Raw genomic sequence first — 22,361 nt, 5'->3', positions numbered from 1 at the left:
ACACTTGTTCATTAGGGTGAATGAGGCACTGCTCTACCCACCTCAGTCTGCTCTCACCCCCTCATACCTGCTAACTTTCCACATATCTCAGGAAAGGCACCCTTATGGAATTCAGCAGAGAGCAGATCAGGGACAAAACAAGAATTAGGCCACATTCACACCATGCATTTAAAGCACTGTTATGCCATTTTAAACAGCCATGGCTTCCCCCAAAGCATTCTGGGAGCTGCACTTTGTTAAGGGTGTTCAGAGTCGTCAAGAGACCCAAATTCTCCTCACAGATTTACAATTCTCAAAGTAGTTTGAGAGACAATTCCTCTTCACAGGGAACGACTTTGTTATTGGGCATGTTGTGAGACTTTTAAAAAAGCAACCAATGTTGAATCTAAGGAGCAACCATACAAAATGCCTGAGAGAAGAAAACGGATGAAAGCAAGACCGGAAACTATTTCAAAGTTCTCTGATCTGCTCAATAATTCACACTCCTTTTGCATGGAAAATACACAGCACAAGAATCAATAAGGTTAAAATAAAATTTTAAAAGCCTTTCACTTCAGAGGGGGGAAAGAGAGGAGGATTTTTATCTGTGATTTAGTATGTTACAAATAGGTTGTACAAAAAAAATACTGAATTAATTTTAAAAATACCATTAAAAATCTTTGGATGCTAATTCCTGATGCGTTTTAATTTCTTTCATGAGTCACTGCTACAGCCAGACCATTACTGATTGTCACACTGGAATAATTAATTTCATTACTCTACTCCAAAATCAAATTAATACTGAATAGAAAATATTATTGAAAACAAACACTGAGAACAATAGTCCAATCTCTTAGTCTCTCCCTGCATGGTTTTTCTCATTACATATGGGGTAAAAAGAAAGAAAGAAAGAAAAATAAGTCAAATATCCAGAAAGTGCTAGAAGGTCCCTTGGATGTGGTGACACTTCAGCCTGAGGGCAACTTGGTTTTTCAAGACTACACATCTGGAGGAAATCCAAAAAAGCCACATGAAGGTTTGGCATCTGCCGCCTAGTGGCAAAACTACATGATCTGCATTTAATACAGAGACGGCTAGGTAAACATCATTTGTCGTTCGGAGGCTTCTTTCTAGCTTCCACGTCTCTCTTGATGTCTTCAATCTTCTTCAAAATGTTCGGAACCTGTTTGAAAGCAGAAAAGGATATCAGAATCTTCTACTGTTCACAGAATTCATTGTCTGTAGCATGGCAATACCACCATTAGGCCAACAAAAATGTCACAAAGCAGTGAGCAAGCTTTCCATTTATTTTCACCAGTCTGTGTGGTAAGAAAGACTGGGGGGAGGGCAGGGGGGAGAATTATTGCTTGGTTCTGAAACCCTACAACGGGGCTCTCTCTTTCTCTCTCTCTTTTGTTCTGGTGTTCTGTACATAGTATGCTTAGTGTTAAGGTTTAGACTTATTATAAGTTATTGTAAGCTTAAGTCTGCTGCAACTGGATTTCTTATGGACAGTGCCAATCCTGAATGTATTGGATTTGTGACCATTATGCTGAAGTTGCCTTCAGTAGCAGTAAAGCTCTGCTGGATGAAATACAATTGACTCTGGTCTATTTTTTGGGAATCTTGCAACGTGTTTTAAGTTGTTACTCTGCTAACTATACATTGGAATCTGCTCTGTATTATACTGAGTGGAATTTCAATGACATTGCTAGCCTTTTGGGCAGGCCCGTCTTAGAGGGATCGGCCGCCCTGGCGCAACGATCCCTCGGCGCCCCCAGCCTGCCGCCTCTCCGCCCGCCTCCCTCCCGCGCTGGCCGCCCCTCGGGAGGGGGGGTGGGCAAGCGGGGGATGAGAGGCGTGGCGTTGGAGCGGCGGGCGGAGGATGAGGGGGGGCGGGCGGGCGGGCTGCAAGCCGGCGGGCGGGCGCTCGCGCACCGGCGGGAGGGCGGGCTGCAAGCCGGCCGCCCTCGCTTCCCAGAGCCCCAGCTGGAGTGCTGGAAGGTCGCGCAAAGCCCCGCGCCGCTTCAGCGCTCCAGCTGGGGCTCCGGGAGGCGAGGGCGGGCGGCTTACAGCCCGCCCGCCCGCCGGTGCGCGAGTGCCCGCCTGCCCATGGGGGCGGGGGCTGGTTGGGGAGGGGGAGCCCGGTATGCCGGCGGGCTCACGGGGGCGCCCCTGGGGTGCTCTGCGCCCTGGCGCGCCGCGCCACCGGCCTCTATGGATGAGACGGCTCTGCTTTTGGGGCCAGTGGAAGCACTTGGGATTTTGAGAAAGTGCTGTGGGCACCTGTTACAAAATGGCTGCTGTGGAGGCTACATCACACAAAATGACTGCCAACTCTAAAAGGGCAGGAAAAGATACTGTGCAATGAAATGGTGTGGGCATGCCCCCCCTTCATCAATTGGGGAGGGGGGAAGCACCTACATCAGGTCCTGCTTGTGGGCTTCATCTGGTTGGCCACTGTGAGAACAGGATGTTAGATTACATAGACCACTGGCCTGATCCAGCAGGCTCTTTTTACGTGCATTAGACAAAGGTCAACAGAGCTGGCCCCATTTTTGGACTCTCCATAGGGGTATGGATATAGGGTCCGTCATGATGAACTCCTGCACTTCCAAAATTTGCTGATAGACTACTGGTACTGACTTTTAAAATATATCAGATTAACAAGGAAACAGGACAGAGTGGATTTCTAGGTGAACACATGAAAATGGTATGAACCAGAACATGGATCTGCCTTACCACAAAACTGCAACCCCATAAACAATGTTAATAGAAGCTCAGCAGTAGGAAACTAGCAAAATAATACTTACATCATAGTTCTGGGCCAGATACATCCCAACTACATTGCCAAGTGCAAAACCAACCTAAAGAAGAAATAAAAAGGATAGACAAGGATTATACTTTTCTCCCATCCAGTAAATGTGCTTGAGGATATAGCTTCTTTTCCATTAGGTCTTTGTTTTTTTATTAAAAAAAACTTTTTTCCAGTTTCAAAACAAACCTGATACTCATTAAAGTGTTTGTCACATTCTCAGCTGCTGGTTTTTGCCAAGTGGTTTCTGCTGCTCATAATGCTTGCTTCGGAAGTTAAGCTACGTAGCAAATACTGTAATTAATTCCTTCAGTCACGATTTTCAGTACAAATGCAGGAATTTTGCAAATTTCAAACACTTCCTAGTATTTGACAAGTGCCAGGGGATTTTTTTCATGGGAGTGGTGATGTTATGTAACATGCTAAAGGCATTGGGGGGGCCCTCCTTCTCCTTACTGCCATTACTGCTTGCAAAGGAGAAAGCGAACAATGGCCACTGCTTCCTCTTTGCTGCAACAGCCTCTCACCAACTCATCCAATCCGGGCTGGAGCACAGGTGATCAAAGGGGTGCCAATAATTAAACTGAGGGGTAGTAGATCTGGCAGGGTCTCATGGACCTTGGTGGATGTCCAACCATGCCATGCCCTGACCCGGGATCCAATATGACTGCATGCCCACCATGAGATTGTCATAGATCTAGGATGGAGAACCACAGACTCAAGAGGCCAAATGTGGCCTTCAAGACTCTCCCCAGGCTCCACATGTCTTTCACGGGGCACATCCTCTTTGAGTGTTTTTGCCTGGCTGGAAATGTGCCACTAAACATCAACAAGGACTCTTGGTTTCCTGGAAGGAAGGTGGAAAAGTGTCTGTACAGACATTGACTTTTGTGTGGTAGAAACGCACACAAAAGACTACCCATGAAGAAATGTGGACCTCAGGCTGAAAAAGATTCCAAAACCCTGACTTAAGACAGACTAAAGGTTTATCCTAACCCAGCAGTGACCACTCTGGTTGACAACAACCTTCTATGCAAAAGGGTTTTTGTTTTTCCCAATCCAGCATCTGAGAGCTTGGGCCTCGTAAACCTCTTCCATCTGGATGATAAAGTCCTCAAATCTTGCAATGTTAAATGCATAAATAAATGTGTCGCCAAGTGGTGAAAATATTTTAATGCCTGTGGTTGCTGGTTTAACCACAAGAGGATCTATTTTTCAGCCACAAAAGAAATGCAGATTTTATTGCCACTGGGTGTAGAAAGAGCTGTGGAATAAAAAAATATGTACAGTAAAGTTAAAATTGCCTTAAACAATTAAACTTGGAAAAGTGGGGACACTACTTCAGGAGCTTAGAAATCATATATCACACTTTGTAGGAGCTAGTCAATCTAGCGCTTGCAATAGGAGAGCAAAGCCAATTTCGGATTGTGTGCGCCATGAAAAACTCAGTTCCACAACCCCTTAGGAGTTTTCATTTTTGGCTCAAGGTCACCCAGTAAGCTTCATGGCTGCATGGGGTTTTGAATTGTGGTCATCTGGGTCCTGGTCCAGCACTCTCAACCACTACACCAGATTGGCTTAAAGAAATTGTAGGTTATAAACCATACATGTTACCCTCACGCTAGGCACCTAAATGCCTCTCCAGTCATCATCTGAGAAGAACAAGTACACAGTGGTACCTCGGGTTAAGAACTTAATTCGTTCTGGAGGTCCGTTCTTAACCTGAAACTGTTCTTAACTATTTCTGGGTTAGCGGAGTCTGTAACCTGAAGCGTCTGTAACCCGAGGTGCCACAGAATGCAGTGAAGTCCTCACTCACTTCTAGTTCAAGATTTTAGGGATTAGGGTTGGCAACAGCATCTTAACACGTGGGTGGAAGGAGGAGGCTAGGCTAGAGGAAGATGGGAACTTCTCTTTCTGCCCACATTCATTTGATTGCATTGTGCTGCTTCCCCTCTGGAGATTCTGGCACCACCACTTCTTTATCTGCTGCCATTAGGTCCTGGGAGAAACTGCCTTCAAATGGGGTTTCTTCCCACCTTCCTAGGGTATAATTTCTTCCAGCAAGGTATGAAGTGGTCATCCTCCAAGTCCTTGGCAGAAGTGGAAGAACAAGAGGCAGGAATTGGGTCAGAGGAGCAATAAGGGGAGGTGACAGGAAGTGTGCCTCCTTTCCCAACAATGTCTCAGGGCAGAACAGATTTTAAAAATGCCAGATTGCTAGCAAACAACCCTCCTAATCCTTAAAATCTTGCACATAAAGTTGCTTGTGGATTGGAGCTTGGTGTATATCGGAATGTCAACTTTAAGAAATAATAATTAAGTATGACTTATTTCCTAATTAACATCCAGCTACTAGGCAGCAAGCATGCAACAGAATAATAAAGAGAGCCAGCATCTTCTGTCATGGTCATAAAACACATTCTTTTGGGGAAAATACAGTCATTAAGAAGGTTCTATGGAAAATTTAAAACTGGTTGCTCACTTTTCCATACCATCAGTTATTAACTTAATATATGACTTTTCGGGAGGATGGTACGTTGCACTTACTTTTGTCAACTGGCACATTAACAGGCAACATTCTTGTTATGCTTTTTCTTGTACGGCTTACATTTTACTTGAAAAGCTAACAAAGCTTCCGCCCCCCCACCACCATGTGGGAGTTTTGATATTTATTAATTAATTAACGCATGCTACATGCAGCTAAATAGCATTTAATACTAATTTCAGCGCTACACAAAGATAAACATGGTCTAATACTCATTTCAGCGCTGAAAGTCAAACAAACAGGTTGCATGGCCATGTGCTTGATAGCAGCTCCTATAAAACTGCCTTGTTTACAAAAAAAAATGAGCTTGTATTACATCCACTTTACTTTGTGTAATATGGTATTTTATGCATTTATGCTGCTTTTGCTACCCTTGAAGATCCTCTGCATGTATATGCATGAATCAAGCCAGTTTGAGGAAGGTGCCAGAACTTGAGTCCGATTGTCCTGCTACAGCTCTCGAAAAAAAACCCTAGAGGCTTGCATGGTCTGGCGGTCACTTAGGAATCAGAGACAGTCTCAGGACAGTCCAGGAAACAACGGTCAATTTTTTTTAAAAAAAAAAGCCACCCTCTTTCATACAGCAAAAGCAACACTCTTGAGTTTCAAAGGCAAAATAGATTGTTGTTTTTCAAGTCACTGGCTTCTTTTTATGGTCACATTAAACGAAGAACATTGCCTTGTTTATGATTTGCTGGACTCCGCTGCATATGAATGTGCCGTCACAAAACACACAGTGTACCCCAAAGTTATTTGCTACATTCCTTGCTCTGAAATAGTTGCAGTGCCTGAAACAGGCCAAGAGACATTTAGTCTAGCTGGAAGCTAAGACGTCATTTGCATCCAACTCTTCTCAAAAAATGCTTCACATTGGTACCGTATCTCTTTTAACTAACATCCTAACAAGATTTCCATCTCATGATCCAGATCTATCTATCTATCTATCTATCTATCTATCTATCTATCTATCTCCCTACTCTTAACCCAAACTGCTCCTCCTTGCCCATCCAGCATTTTGGAACATCTGTCCTAATTTATCCTGGTTCCAACACAGTCATGCTTACCATTCCACTCTTAGAAAACAGATTTATGGACCTCGGTGTCCTGCTTCGCTTGCCATGTACTTGCGGGTATCGAGGGGTGTGGTGTGGGAACAGATTGCATCTCAAAAGCCGTACCCACTCACTCCTCCTCCCCCCTCCCCTTTTGCCTTCAGGCCAACGGAACATAAAATGCATACCGGCACCATTCCATCGATTGGCGGTCGGAAAAATTGACTGCTCTGAGACAGTTGCTGGAGCATGTCAGCAGGCAAAGCTAACCACAGATCAAATATCTATATGAGAACAACATGGTGTCAGCTGGCTCTGTCTATTTTAGGCGTGGGGAAAACTTTGGCCACCCAGATGTAGCTGAACTACAACTCCCAGCAGCTAGGGAAGAGGGGAATTGTTGTTCATTGACATTCGGTTTATTTGGGCACACCTATCTTCATCTTAGGGATGTGGGTGGCGCTGTGATCTAAACTACTGAGCCTAGGGCTTGCCGATCAGAAGGTTGGCGGTTGGAATCCTCGTGACGGGGTGAGCTCCCATTGCTTGGTCCCAGCTCCTGCCCACCTAGCAGTTCGAAAAGATGTCAAAATGCAAGTAGATAAATAGGTACCACTCCGGTGGGAAGGTAAACGGCGTTTCCGTGTGCTGCTCTGGTTCGCCAAAAGCGGCTTAGTCATGCTGGCCACATGACCCGGAAGCTATCTGTGGGCAAACGCCGGCTCCCTTGGCCCATAGAGCGAGATGAGCACCACAACCCCAGAGTCATCCGCGACTGGACCTAACGGTCAGGGGTCCCTTTACCTTTATCTTCATCTTAAGAACATAAGAATAGTCAGCTAGATCAGGCCAGTGGTTAGTTTTGGCCCAGTTCTCCGTTCTGTTAATTCTGTGTCAGGTGAAGCCTGATAACAGAGCATGTGGGTGGGGAGAAGGGTGGTGTTTCTATTTGGCCAGCTGCGATGCTTTGTGCAGATGGAAAGTTCATCGCAGCACAACACTAAATTCCACCCTCAGAGTTTAGGGTACTCGCAACCATGTACTGTGGCCCATTTATTTTGGAGTTCATAAAAGGTCAGTTCCTAAAGCAAAATACCCTCCCCCTGCGGGGCCTACACACAGCTCATTTTCCATTATTTTACTTGCTGCGGCATCTGCAAGTGGATTTAAATAGTTTTAGGAGGGAGAAAGCTGGCAGCCCCGTTTGACAATCGGCAATTTGCATGCCAAGTGAGGACTGCAAAACACTGGCTGGAATGCATAGGGCTTCCCACAGTTATCCTCATTTTATGCATAGTCCTTTAAAAAAGCACAGTTACTTTGGTCTTTTGAAAAACAAACGCCCCGTTTATGAGATTATCCCTTTATCTGCCTGCAACAGTCTTAACTAGGAAGGAGCAGAGTCCCAACACTGTATGTTACCAAAACAGGGAAGAGAAGGCAACGCTGAATATGTTCTCAGACACTAATCAGAAAGTCTTCTACAGAAGTGATTTTTATTGTGGATTTGCAATGCAAGAGAACATCAGACATCTACCCCATCAAAGAAGAATACTTAAGGATGCTCTCTCTGTTGAGAGTCTTATCTGTCGTTTTGTCAGAGGAATAAGAGACAAAGCCAGAGAAATAAGAGACGTCCTTCGAACGATTCCGACTTTGCTTTGGATTGTGAAGCATTAAAAAAAGAAAATCAATAGCAACAACAACAAAAGGCCGACTCTCAACAAAGATCAGCATCTGAGCTAGGTAGCTGTATAAATAAAAGAGAAAAACAAATTAAAGTCTGATTTACTGTAAAATTACACAAACACCTGCAATAATTTCATTAAAAGTCTGGACTTTGAATTAAATATGGACACAGGATGCCATTTACAACAGCCTTCCCTAGTCTGGTTGTCCTCCAGATGTTTGGGGCCACAGATCCCATCAAAGCCAGCCAGCATGACCAATGGTCAGATGCAGTCCAAAAAAACATCTGGAGGAACCTGGTTAGAGAAAGTAGCTTTAAAGGTCGCAAGACTCTCTAAGCACGTCTCTGAGCCACAATCACCAAGAGCATCACATACAAAGCGCAACAAAAAACAGAACTTTAACATGTAGACCCTCCGCACAGAGCAACTTTATTAAAATTGGACAGACAGATGTACTGCTTGTGTAGGCTTGTGATTTCCAAACTTTGCTGCAAGAAGATAGTAAGATCACCATGCCAGTAACTAGGTGGTTGTCTGATGTTCATGGGGAGCGCATTTCAAAGGGAATGTGCCGCCACACTCAATGCACAGATTGCCCAAACTTCCAAAAACCTACTGCACATCAGTTTGCCATCCTATGCGTCTTCCACAGAACTCTTGCACATTTTAAAGGATGCTGGAGGGCGCAGGCCAACTGTTCATTCTACACCCTTGTTTCCGGACTGTTTTAGCTGATTAAGACATATTTTATTCTACTTCCCTGTATTTTCAGGAATCCTTTTTAATGGTTATGTTGAGATTATGTTGCTTGGGCATCTGGTTGGCCACTGTGAAGGTGGACTAGGTGGACCCCTGGCCTGATCCAGCAGGATCATCTTATGGTTGCTTTGGGCCAGTCACTCGCTCTCAGCCTGATCTACCTCGCAGGATTGTGGCAGGGACATAGGAAGCTGCTTTAGGTTGAGTCAGAGCACTGGTCCATCTAGCTCAGTATGGTCTATCTATGCTGACCAGCAGTAGCTTTCAATGGTTTCAGATGGGTGTATCTCCCAACCATATGTGGAGGTGCCAAAGACTGAACTAGAGACCTGCATACAAAACATGTTCTCTCCCACTGACCTATGGCCTTTTGTGTCCCGAGTTCCCAAGAGGAAGGGTGGAATAACAATGCAATTCAATTGCCTCTTGTACTCTGGGATCTGTCCTCAAGCACACAAAATGTCTTTCAATAAGAGACCTGGTGGCTCTGTTTATGGGACCATGGTCCTAATGTTTACTGGAAAGGAGATACGTGAACCTCTGAACTTTACATGCACCTTACTAATGCCTGATCAAAATACAGCCAAAGCTCAGAAAGCAAACATCTGTGTGGCACTGTATTTCAATAAGTGTAAGAGTCAAGGATGTCACTAGTTGCCCAAGGGAGTCCCAGGAAAACAGCAGGAACAATCCAGTGGAAAATTAAAGCACATATTTCAATTTCAATAATAATAATAATTATTATTATTATTATTATTTCCTTGACATCTGATGGAAGGGTGTTCCACAGGGTGGGCGCCACTACCAAAAAGGCCCTCTGTCTGGTTCCCTGTAACCTCACCTCTCGCAATAAGGGAACCGCCAGAAGGCCCACGGCGCTGGATCTCAGTGTCCGGGCTGAACAATGGGGGTGGAGACGCTCCTTCAGGTATACAGGACCGAGGCCGTTTAGGGCTTTAAAGGTCCGCACCAACACTTTGAATTGTGCTCAGAAATGTACTGGGAGCCAATGTAGATCTCTCAGGACTGGTGTTATGTGGTCCCGGCGGCCACTCCCAGTCACCAGTCTAGCTGCCACATTCTGGACACTTCATTTCAATGGGACAGTTAGCATATGCTTGACCTCTCCCCACAGAAACCGCTTAGAAGTGCTTATGTGGCTGGATCATGAGTGGCTAGGATTAGTATCCTGAGCCATTATGGAAGATCTTGACAGGGAGGTGAGTAATCAGGTGATTGCAGGCAATCTCTGGCCTGCCTGGATTACAATGGCCAACCAGCAGACATCCAGACTTCTACTGACTATGGATACTCATTCAATACAGCATAAGACTCTTAATCTCAGGGCCATGGGTTTCAGCCCCACGTTGGGTAAAAGATTCCTGCATCACAGGAGGCTGGCCTAGATGACCCTCATGGTCCCTTCCAACTCTACAAGTCTGTGACTCTGGTTCTCAATGTTTCACTTGAAAATGCTAGAAAGTTGTTCAGCTCTTGGTGCAGATGCCCTGGCCAGCAACCACTCCGTCTCCAGCACCCCACCTTTCTTTTTTAAACACGGCACTGGAGCAAGCAGTAGTTGTTTTGCAATAGGGTAGCAACTATGCATCACGGAAAACAGCAAGAAAGAACACCAATGTGCATAAGATTTGCTAATATATATATAATACATTATTTGCAGTACACTGATACATGTGGCTGATTTACCTATCCACATGAGGGTGTGACAACTACATTTCTGGACCAATATTTAGAAATTTGAAGTTTCATTAATTCAACATCCAGGTTGAAACATAAGAAAAACTCTGCTGGATCTGGCCATAGGCCCATCAACTCTGTCATCTTGTTGTCAATGGGCAACCAGTTGCCAGCAGGAAGGCTGCAAGCAAACAGGACCAGAGCACAACAGCCCTCTCCCAAAGGACTTGAGCCAACATGTGCAGAATTATGCTGTTCAGTCCCACTGATTTCAAATGGGGTTTATTCCCAGGTACATGGGTCTAGGGTTGCAGCCTCTGGCACTTTTCAGCAGCTCAGTGAAACAAACGGGGGAAGATTAGAAGGCATGCACCTTATCAGGCAACAAACGAGTTGAACTTTGTGTGTGGAGAAGTTAATACCTTGTTTTTCTAGAGACAGCTAGAAAAAGAAAACCCGCAGCTTGGAAACTTTTGGTATGATGTGGGCACTAACAACCACTGGCCCAGCAAACTGCCTGGCTGTGTGAATTGTCACAGGGATAAATATGTCAAAATGCATTAACAAATATCAGTAGCTATCACCGAAGCGCTTAAGCAAAACTGGTGCAAAGATATTGTTGCATCGATCTAAAAGGAAACTGCAAAGGCCCCTGAATGGATCAAAATCCAGGGAATCCTAAGGATAAATTTGACAGGCAATTAGTAATTGTGTTGGTCCCCAATAATGAGGAATACACTGTTAAGATGGTGGAGCACCCAGTTTTGAGATGCACTATTGAACATTGCAAGCATGATCTAGCCTTCTGCAGCAACCAGCAGGGCAGAGGTGGGGAATCTATAGCCCTCCAGACATTGTTGAACTACAGCTCCCATCATCCCTGGCTGCTGGTCATGCTGGCTGGGGCTGATGGGAAATGGAGTTCAGCAACATATGGAGAACCACAGGTCCAATAGTTCAATAAATATACAGGAAACATTTAAATAGCTTTATTTAAAACAACAACCAGTGTTGTTTTCTGAGATATGTTAAGGGGTTGTATGGCCTCTGGAAGGCGTTGTCAGGCTGCATGCAAAAGATAGCTTAAGGCAGAAGGCATACATAAAATAGTGTGGGAAAGCAGCTTGATTGTGGTTGAAAAGACAAAATAAGCCCAGGAATGTATTAACAAGGTGCTAGGAACAAGCAAGGGGAGATGGCTGCCATCTTGATGCCCTTCTTCTGAGTTTCCAAAGGCATCACTAATGGAAAGAGAACATTAGGCCGGCCAGACCTTCCTCAGAGAAGTTATTCCGCCCTTATGATTTGTAAGTGGAACAGTTGAGCACTTAACCCATGTGAAACGATGCTGAGAAAATACTGAACAGTGTGATTACAACAGTTTACAGGCACTACCAAATAGATGCCATATTACTGAGCTGCTATCAGCTGCCACAAATGTGGGTCAGGAGAAAACTTTCATCCTTAGAACAACTGGGATGGGGAAACATTAGACGCGTCTGTTTTTGTCTCTGTTTGTTTGTAAGTTGCTTTGAGTTGGCCTGGGCAAGACAAAAGTGACCAACAAATTTAAGAAACAACAACAACAGACCTTGGGCGTGGAAAGGGATATATAAGTTTCCAGGCTCACAACACAACTTTCTTTGTGTATCTACTCAGAGGTTTGAAGTCAGAGGGGTGCACTCCCAAATAAATGTTTTACGGTGCAATCCTACACACACCGACCCCACTGCTTTCCTTGGGGTTTACTCCCACTTACAACAGGCTTGCACTCTCGATGCCTTAATTTATTCCTCTGCTCATTTAAAAGGTGGGGGTGTCTTTCGTAGGCATTTGTTGTTCAGTCGTTCAGTCGTGTCCGACTCTTGGTAGGCATAACCACCCACTTTCTCTTCTAGTGGCCCAATGTGACTGCAAATTCGCCCCTCTTCCTCTGCCCTCAGTAGATCGCGGGATCAACTGGTCGAAATCCGGGTGGCCTACTACTGTACAGCAAATCGGCAAGTGTTTCTTGACTCCCGCTCTGTTTTACAGTGGCAGCAACAAAGAGACCTTCCCAACTAATGAAAGGAAGACAGTTAACCGAGGGGACACTTTCCCCTGAAAGCACCGCGAGCTGAGTTCAAGTTCTGGAACTGAAAACGGGGATCTGTGCCCATTCTAACTATGTGCTCTTTTGCGCTCGGCCCTGGTTGGGGGATCTGAGCAAGAGAGAGAGAAAGAGAGATCCAAAGGGCACCCTCGATCCTGACGCCTGCCCACCCTGCTCCAAGCCAACCCAGCCTCTGCGCCCCTGGGAAAAGACTCACCAAAAACTGAAACATGGTGCCTGCGCGCAGCCGCCCTTTTTCCGCCCCTCCGTCTCCAGTTGGAGAGCCTCGCGAGCAGCACAGATCATCTTCTCTTCCGGGTGCCCGCCTCCCAACCCAACTCCGGCTTCCCTCACTGGCTGAGCCTTTAGACGGGCCTCTCAGGAGCCCTATCCGGGGCTCTCCTTGCTCTCGGCGGCGCGCACCTTAGGCAGCCTCGCTTCCTCCTCTCTCTGCCCTCGTACCTCCGGGAGAGAAGCGCGCGCAGGCTGATGATTCAGCGGCGAAGGTGGCGCTTGGCGTAGCTCAGTTTGCGGCGCCGACCGAGCTTCTTCCGTTACGTTGCTTGGCCAGGACCTCCATACACGCAATTCGCAGGCTTGCATCTTGGGGAGGAAGTTACTTGGGTGCTGCTGGCGCAGTGATTTAACTTCACCCCCCACCCCCAGAGGCGCGTGGCATTGTTTTTGGAGACAGACGGATACCAGCAAGCAACAACAGTACCACCACCTGCGGGTCACAGGAAGGTCTACAATATAAAAACACAAAAATGCATAACAGTAACAATCATAATGGTACACACAAACACACACACACACCCCAGTTTAAAAATCCATAGATGGTTTAGTTAGGCAAAGGACTGGGAGAAGAGGAATGTTTTTGCCTGCTGCCTAATGAAAAAGGTGCCAGGTGAGCCTCCCTGGGGAGAGGATTCCACAAGCAGGGAGCCAGCCTTCATCATTTGGGTGGTTCTTTTTCAGAACTTTTCCCAACTCTTACAATTGCCTTTTTGAAGCGAGGTGACCAGAACTGCACCCCATGCAATCCTGTGCGTATCTTGTTGTTGATTAGTCATGTCCGACTCTTCGTGATCCCATGGACCAGAGCACGCCAGGCACTCCTGTCTTCCACTGCCTCCTGTCCAATCATCTCATCCTCTGTTGTCCCCTTCTCCTTGTGCCCTCAATCTTTGCCAACATCAGGGTCTTTTCCAGGGAGTCTTCTGTTCTCATGAGGTGGCCAAAGTATTGGAGCCTCAGCTTCAGGATCTGTCCTATAATTCTCTCTCTCTCTCTCTCTCTCTCTCTCTCTCTCTCTCTCTCTCTCTCTCTCTGTGTGTGTGTGTGTGTGTGTTAACAATGTGCTTTACTGTCCCAATCAAGGAACTTCTTAAAAATAAAAGTTTTTTGTAATTGTAGAATGACAATGCCATTTTGCTGATGACAGAATAAAGTTTGTGTGTGTGTTTCGTTCCACCACTACATTCCACAAATATCCCATTTTTGAATGGAAGTAGAGCCTAGGGCTTGCCGATCAGAAGGTTGGCAGTTTGAATCCCCCTGACGGGGTGAGCTCCCGTTGCTCGGTCCCAGCTCCTGCCAACCTAGCAGTTCGAAAGCACGTCAAAGTGCAAGTAGATAAATAGGTACTGCTCCGGTGGGAAGGTAAACGGCATTTCCGTTCACTGCTCTGGTTCGCCAGAAGCGGCTTAGTCATGCTGGCCACATGACCTGCTCCCTCGGCCAATAAAACGAGATGAGTGGCAACCTTGCTACTTCAACAAAGTTGAATGAGTCAATGGAGGAAGTTGTTTGTTAATATAGCTGATAAACTGGACTCATGTATCATAATACTCATGTTCTGTCTTAGCTGTTAGAAATGCATTCAAGTTTGTTGAATAATGAAATTTCACAAAACAAACACAAGATGGCACCAGAAATCCACATTAGTGGATTTTCCCCAGTGGTTTAATGACCACAGAAAGGGTGTCATAATCTCAAATCTGCAGGGGGCAAATTTAAGCATTTCCCCATCTATATACCTGTGACTCTCAAGGAATTGTTTGACTCCATCTCCCATCAACCCCTTTCATTTCATGAGACTCATGAAACTTATGCTTATATTTTCTTCTGCAATTGATAAATAAGCAAACTTTGTAAATGAACCTAGCACAATGACATTTTGGGCAATGGAAGCTAGATGGCAATGTTTCCCTTTGCAAATAGTTTAATCATTCCTTCACAATAATTAGGAACATGTTGAGCTTTTTCAAGTTCTGGTTTTTTTGTTGTTTTTGTTTTTTTGCAATTCACATACATGGATGATAAAGTGTAATAACAGCTGAAATATGTTGTGCTTTCCTTCCCAAAGCCACACCAGACTTTCTGTTTATTCCAGAACAGGAGACTTTGTTCTGCCGGCTTCCTTGAACTTAGCAGAGCAATAACTCTGGTATTCAGCAGCACATCACTGAAGCGACTTAGCAAATGTGCAGATCCCTCCGGGGAAATTTCACTGGTCTTATGCAAAGTGATTTGGTATCTTTCCAAATTCCTCGGATGGTATTCATCTGAGGAAGACCCCCCCACACACACACACACACAAAACACACACATTTTATACTTTGGTTTCGGCTGGTATTTGATTGGCAATGTTCACCTTACATCCGTGAAATTATTTATCCAGGTTGGCCTTTAACTGTGGAGAAGAATGAAATGCTCAGTGGTAGAGCACATGCTTTGAATGCAGAAGGTCTCAGCATCTCCGGGTAGGGCTGGAACAGAACCCACTCTGAAACCTTGGAGACCCACTGCCAGTCAGTGTGTGTAATATTTAGCTAGATGGACCAAAGATGATCTTATGTTCCTGTTTAAATCAGTCCTTATTTAAGAGGAAGGGCTGTAACTTAGGAGCAGAGCATCTGCTTTGAATGCCAAAAGTCCCAGACTAAATCCCTGATGTCTCCAGGTGCAAGATCACCTTACACGTACCCACTTGACCATTTAGATCAGGCATAGGCAAACTCGGCCCTCCAGATGTTTTGGGACTACAACTCCCATCACCCCTAACTAACAGGACCAGTGGTCAGGGATGGTGGGAATTGTAGTCTTAAAACATCTGGAGGGTCGAGTTTGCCTATGCCTGATTTAGATCAACAGAATTGGCACTACAGGTGCCACATAATTCTCATTCCACATTTGTAAGAACTCGATCATTGGGCAGCCCTTGCACTTTGGAACTCCCTGCCTATTGAGATCAAGCAGGCTCCTTCACCATACTCTTTTCAGTGCCTGCTAAAAACATTCTCGTTTAGACAAGCCTACCCAGATGCTTAGAAAGTTGAGGTGATTACCAGTAATCTGTTTTAGTATTCTAACTTTTGTATGTTTTGCAGTAGGGTTGTAAAATCTCTCTCAATTTTATTGCCTTGTCTTTTTGTAAACCGCTTTGAGGTTTGTTTTTACAATTAAATGGATTATAAAGTTGATGAAATAAAGAAAAATGAAGCAATACGCCTCTGCTAGGCAGTGCAGCATTACTGAGGTAGGTGGGCAGATTCCTTTTTCCAGCAGCAAATCGTTATGGGCATAGGGTGGTGCACTTCTACAATTTGTTTAATTTCTCCAGCATCAAGATCCAGTATCAGGCATTTCAAAGATGCTTCAACTTGACCCAACATAAGGAATGGACTAGTCCCCCCTGTTCTGCTCCATCTCCGTGACGTAACTAGTCCCAGAGTTCACTTTTCTTCTGGCTGTGCAAAGCAAATAACTGACCTTGGAAGTGCCATATTCTCGGTTTGGAATTGCCATGGGCAGTTCTCTATTTCTTTTGCTCACGTGATTTTTTCTTTCTTTCTGCCACCAGCTTAACTGCACACTTTTTTTGCTCATGCATGTTAAAACTCTGCTTTGTGGCAGGGGAAGGGGGAGGGAGCAGTTGAGAATGCAATTATGCACACAATTGGATCAGCAAGGAAGAGTGCGTGCGCTCATGGTTGCCAAAAATTAAATTTAGTTTGCTGTCTCCCTCCATGAGCCGAAAAATACAATAAAAACCATTTCCTGCCTTTTCATGCAACCTGAAATCTGCTGTCTGAGGTAGCTACCTCACTCTGTATAACAGCAGAGCTGGGCCTGAGAAAGAGTCACTTGGAAGGACTTCCTTGCATGAGATGTGTGGTCTTCCCAAGCTATCATGTTTTGTCCTGTATGCTTGATTATTCTTTGTTTCTACATCCTGGTTTGGTGCTGTGAAAAAGACTCCTGCATTGCAGAGTTTGGACTAGACTGGCCTCATGGTCCCTTCCATCTCTATAATTCTATGATTCTATGACTCTGTGATTCTACAGGCTTCTACACAGAGTGGTTTCTGAACATTTTGGAAGTCGAACGGACTTCTGGAACGGATTCCGTTCGACTTCCGAGGTACCACTGTATTTCTTAGGAAGCAGGAAGAAGTGCTCTAAGATCTCCTAGCCATGGCACCACACTAGATTTCTGTTTATTCCTTTTTGCAAAGACCAAATGGTGCTTTGCTTTTGGACCTTCCTACACCAGCGCTGCCCTAGAAAGTAAAAATGCTTGTGTGTGTGTGTGTGTGTGTGTGTGTGTGTGTGTGTGGCAGAGGGGAGTTTGTTTATTCATTTATAACCTGCTTAACATTCAAGCAAAGTCTCTAAGTGGTATACAAATCTCAATATAGAATAACAGCAATGTGAAAGCATTACTAACCATATCATTTTGACGAAACAAAATATAAATTTAGCAACCACATTCCACGGTCAGAGAAAGCCTGGGCAAATAAATAGGTGTAAAACCAATCATAGAAGGAGCATTTCCTATGGCAGAAGGAAGAGTTTTCCAATGTTTGTGTGTGCTCCCCTCCACTGTGTGTGCAGGTGCTTGTATGTGGCCCTTGGGTGAACCTCCAATGTGGCCCTCAAAGCCCTGCAGTAAGCCTTCCATTTTTGTTGCTTGCCTTGGACTGGAAAAAATTGGAGTTCAGCTACATTTGGCTCAGGTGGTTCATAAATTGTGGATACCTGATGCAGAAGAACCTAGGAACACAGGAAACTGTCTTACACAGTGTTGGACAATTGGTCCATCTAGCTCATTCTTGTCAACACTGACTGGCAGTGATTCTTTGGGATTTCAAGGAGGAGTCTTTTCTAGTTCTGCCTGGAGATGCTGGGGATTGAACCTGGGAACTCCTCCTCCATGTGATGTAGAAGCTCTATCACTCAGCTGCAGCTCCTCCCCAGCAAAAGGGGGATACGATTTATTTTTATTTTTATTTCTTTTACAATTCAGAGCTATGTTGGACCCCACAGAGCCAGTCATCAAATGCAGAGAATTCAGCCAAGAGTATTGCATAAAAGGAGCACAGATACTGTCAAGTTACGGCAAGAACCAACTGACTGTTACTCAGCCAACTTCACCAAAGCTTTGCTACCTTCCTAGAAGATCTGAAAAGTCTGGAACCTCTATAGCTGCTTTGAAGGCAAGTCTGAATTGTTGGAGATGTTCTCCAAGTTGCGAAACTGCTTGCAAAGTAGCTACATAATCCAAGTGGCTGAAATTCGTTAACTGGAGTCACATGGGACCATGGGCAGTGCGTGGTTTTTTTTAACAGTAGCCGTGCAACCCCAAATCAAATATGAAGATTTATTAGTGATGCAGCAGAAACTAGCCACAATGATCAGCAAGCTGGGAACTGAGATCTGCGTATCAACGGAATGAAAGCAAGCGGGCTTCAATTGTGATTTTATTTTGTTTTATTTTATTTTGTCAGCACAGCATCCATAAGGGCTTCGCATTTGCTCGCTGCCTGGTGCAAAGTCACTGCAGGTTTCCAAATGCACTCAACACAACCCGACAGCTTTGTGCAATTCAGGGTTCAGCTTATAATGAGCCTTATTGTATTGTGCAGCATGAGTTACATTTCCAAAGTCCTTGCCCCTGAGTAATTTTCTCATCACACTGTGAAGCCCTGTGTTCTCGGTATCATTCTGTTTCTATTAATCAAAATATGTTATTGTCTAAGCACTTAGCAGTTGGATTCATCAGTACGTATGTATATAAAACTTTTGATTGACCAAGCAAGTGCACAGATTAATCTGGCACACACACACACACACACACACACACACACATGTTCACAGAACTACAGATGAAAAGCATGATCTTAGAAGAGGTGCATGTGCCCTTCTCTCTCAAACAGGAGGGGAAAGCTCTTTTGTGACATCTTAACTGACTGAATGTTCATGAGCATCGTTACCTGAACGGTCACAGTCTGCACTGCATGCAGAAGATACCTGTACTGTGTTCAGTTCCCAACATCTCCAGATAGGGCTAAGAGGGTGGGTCCTCTACCTGAAATCCTAAAGATTTGCTGCCATGCCATATGGGCAATACTGAGCTAGACAGACCAGCGGCTGGACTCAGTATAAGGGATCTTCAGCAGCATGAAGTTTGCTTAACTTCCAACCATATTGATCAGCTATAACAAGGGAGAAAAGCACATATTGGTGGTCCCACATGCCCCCGAGGTTTGGCTGGCTTTTTACCAGGGCAGGTCCTACCCAGTGGAACTCCTTGCCAATAGATGTCCATCCATGCTCATTTTTAGATGCCTCCTAAAAATTTTTGAAGAATTGATGCTTTTGAATTATTGTGCTGGAGGAGACTCTTGAGAGTCTCATGGACTACAAAAAGATCAAACTTATCCATCCTTAAAGAAATCAGCCCTGAGTGCTCACTGGAAGGACAGATCCTGAAGTTGAGGCTCCAGTACTTTGGCCACCTCATGAGAAGAGAAGACTCCCTGGAAAAGACCCTGGTGTTGGGAAAGATGGAGGGCACAAGGAGAAGGGGACGACAGAGGATGAGATGGTTGGACAGTGTTCTCGAAGCAACTAGCATGAGTTTGGCCAAACTGCGGGAGGCAATGAAAGATAGGCGTGCCTGGCGTGCTCTGGTCCATGGGGTCGGACACAACTGAACGACTGTACAACAACAACAAAAACTGTTATTCAGACAGGCCTTTGGAACCTGAGATTCTTTGCCAACTAGCTCTTATTGAGATGTTTGACACCTTCATTGCAATGTGGTGGTTTGAGTCTTGCGATATTTTACAGGAAGGTGCAGTTTATAAATATCTAAATGAAACAATAACAGCATATATCCCAGGTTTCAACATTTTATTTCTGGGAACAATTCAGAGTTGTTGGTGTGCACTTTTCAAAGCCCTGAATGGCATAGTTTCCAGGTACTTTTCTCCCAAATTATGCTGCCTGCTTGCAAAGATCTGATGGAAAGCATTTCTTTGTATTTGTAATCACGGAAGCACAAGTGAGCAGAAGAGGAGGAGGAGGAAGAGGCCATCTCAGTGGCTGCTTTCAGACCGCAGAACACCTTGACCCAAGAAAAGCAGCCGACTCAACAGTGTTCTGAAAACTGTTGAAGAAATTCTTGTTTTGTGAAGCAGACAGTGGGTTGTAGCCAGTATGTTAGTCCTACTCAGCGTAGACCCCCTTGAAATGAATGGACATACCTAACTTATGTCTGCTAATTTCAATGGGTCAACTCTGGGTTGCATCCTGCTAAATTCTACTCAGTGTGATTTATGATTTAATTTTAGTAGCTCACCTTGTCTCTCTTACTGTCTGTTTCGTTTTATTATTTTATTTATTAAGTTATATATGACCTGGCAATACATCACAATAGTTCTCAGGGTGACAAATCTCTCTGCACAGGTCGGACAGGCAATACTTAATTGCTACAAAGCAAATAGGGAATAAACCCAAATAAAAGAAACCACACCCCCTCCATCCTAATGAAGCACAGTTAACACTTGTGGAATAACAATGGGTCTCGGAATGACCTTGTATAAGAGCATGTGGCATCCACTCTTATGACATAAATCTTAAATAATAAGCTTTTTCTCTTTGACAAAAATGCACCTGCTCTCTCAAGGTTACTTGGGCACAGGGCAGATAGGAAGAAGCAATTAGTCCATTCCATGTCTTTATACACAATAGACAACACAGTAGTTGCTAGTTAGAGTTTGGTATAATTATTTTGTTAAGAATTAAAAAAAAACCATGTACAGATTTTAGCTTCAAAGCCTATTTTTCAAAATGATATGTATTTTCAAAGATGATGGTACAGTCATACCTTGGAAGTCAAACGGAAACCGTCCCGGAAGTCCGTTTGACTTCCAAAATGTTCAAAAACCAAAGCGCAGTTTCTGATTGGCTGCAGGAAGTTCGTGTAGCCAGTCAGAAGCCGTGGAAGCCCCGTCAGACGTTCAGCTTCCAAAAGCAGTTCGCAAACCAGAACAGTCACTTCCAGGTTTGTGGCATTCGGGAGCCAAAATGATCGAGAACTAAGCCGTTCGAAAACCAAGCTACGACTGTACTTGATTTATTTCAATATATTTTGAAGAATTTATGTTACATGTCTGCCTTCAGCTAGCTCCTACCTGCCTGGCTCCTCAGAATATGTTTTTTAACAACAACAACAACAACAACCAACAACCAACAACGCTGTAATCCTATGCATTTTTATAGCTGCAGGTGAGTTAGCAAAGGATTCCAACCAGCAGTCCTTTACCAATTTAACATAGAAATTACCTTCATTGAATATATTAGGAATATCAGAAAGGAGTAGAGATGTATAGAATTGTGCTGCAATGGCTGATATAGTCTTTCCATTCAAAGCTGCAGTCCGGGGGTCAGAATAACTTCCTAATACCACCCCACCCAATGTATGGGTTTTATACTGATGCATGTCACTCCAATTGAGTGGTGGGAGATTCCAGGGTTTCCAGATGCTTACCCAGGGCCTGTGTTTCCTTTTGGAAATGTGGCACAGAGGAGTCTGCAGACGGTGCCATTTTGAGATAATGGTTTATTTACACACGCATGAGCCTATGATGGAGGAGTTCACGGCATTAACACTTCAAGAGGGTCATGTTTCTCCAATAGTCGCAGCCTTGGATTCAAACAGTAGCAGAGTGGATGGCTATTTTTTACACCACATGACTGTAGGTCAGTCTCATCACCAAAGGGGAGTCACCCCAGCTCCTTGATAACTGTCAGGGACTGGGCAGAGGAGGAACTGTGGAGACTGGCTGTCCAGCCTGACCCTTCCAGAGAAGAAGAAGACAGTTCAGAATTACAACAGGGGTTTGAGGGAGATCACAGCTCAGAGGCAGATGGGAAATAATGGGAGAGGAGGAAGAATTTGCTGACAGACACAGTGTCTTTAGAAAGCATTCCAGACACACACACACCCCTCCCAGAACCCAGCGGGCACTGAAAGTAGGAGAGCAGAGAGCTCAGAGGCAGAAGGCACTTCTCAGCACCCGTAGTGATGACACATAATGGGAGAGAGGGACGGGGTAGAGACTCACTCAGGGCAACACCATTACTCCAAGCGGCTGCATTTCTAAGCCTCTCTGTGTGAATTATTGAATAAAAAGCCTTGGTAAGAACTTTCCTTGTCTTATCCATTCCTGGCAACCTACCATGGGGGGCTGGGTCCTCTGAAGCCTGACAATAACTATACGACCCTCAGCTTGTAATTTCCCAAATTCACACTATGCCGTTACAATTACCGAAGAATGATAAATGCCGATGGATCACAGTTTCTTTGGTCTTTTTTCAAAGCAGGTGCTGGGGAAACTTGTGACCAACTTCAGCTCCCATCTTCCCTGACCACTGGC

General features: G+C 44.7%; 1 protein-coding gene across 2 annotated transcripts; it reads right to left on the bottom strand.

Annotated features, from left to right (window-relative positions):
* Positions 1-532: 532 nt before the first annotated feature.
* On the bottom strand, positions 533-13,063 carry STMP1 (short transmembrane mitochondrial protein 1). 2 transcript variants are annotated; one of them, XM_033162242.1, is made up of 3 exons: positions 12,852-13,063; positions 2,793-2,846; positions 533-1,162 (listed from the first exon to the last, which is right to left on the bottom strand). In XM_033162242.1, exons 1-3 carry the CDS (start codon positions 12,864-12,866, stop codon positions 1,085-1,087), a joined length of 147 nt encoding a protein of 48 aa, XP_033018133.1. In that variant the 5' UTR covers positions 12,867-13,063; the 3' UTR covers positions 533-1,084. The 2 variants fall into 2 exon arrangements, with proteins under 2 accessions (XP_033018133.1, XP_033018132.1); XM_033162241.1 differs by lacking the exon at positions 12,852-13,063 and adding an exon at positions 6,407-6,822.
* Positions 13,064-22,361: the final 9,298 nt, after the last annotated feature.

The sequence above is a fragment of the Lacerta agilis genome, chromosome 10 (genome assembly GCF_009819535.1).
Source record: "Lacerta agilis isolate rLacAgi1 chromosome 10, rLacAgi1.pri, whole genome shotgun sequence".
Taxonomy (NCBI): Eukaryota; Metazoa; Chordata; class Lepidosauria; order Squamata; family Lacertidae; genus Lacerta; species Lacerta agilis.
Note: the sequence above shows the minus strand (reverse complement) of the source record. Positions and strands in the feature narration are given on the sequence as shown.

Coding starts and splice junctions, on each gene's coding strand:
- STMP1 (XM_033162241.1), bottom strand. CDS start 6,580: ATGCATTTTATGTTCCGTTGGCCTGAAGGCAAAAGGGGAGGGGGGAGG. Junction 2,847..6,406: donor TGTTTTCTAAGAGTGGAATG/GTAAGCATGACT, acceptor TTTCTTCTTTAG/GTTGGTTTTGCACTTGGCAA. Junction 1,163..2,792: donor ATCTGGCCCAGAACTATGAT/GTAAGTATTATT, acceptor GCTTTCAAACAG/GTTCCGAACATTTTGAAGAA.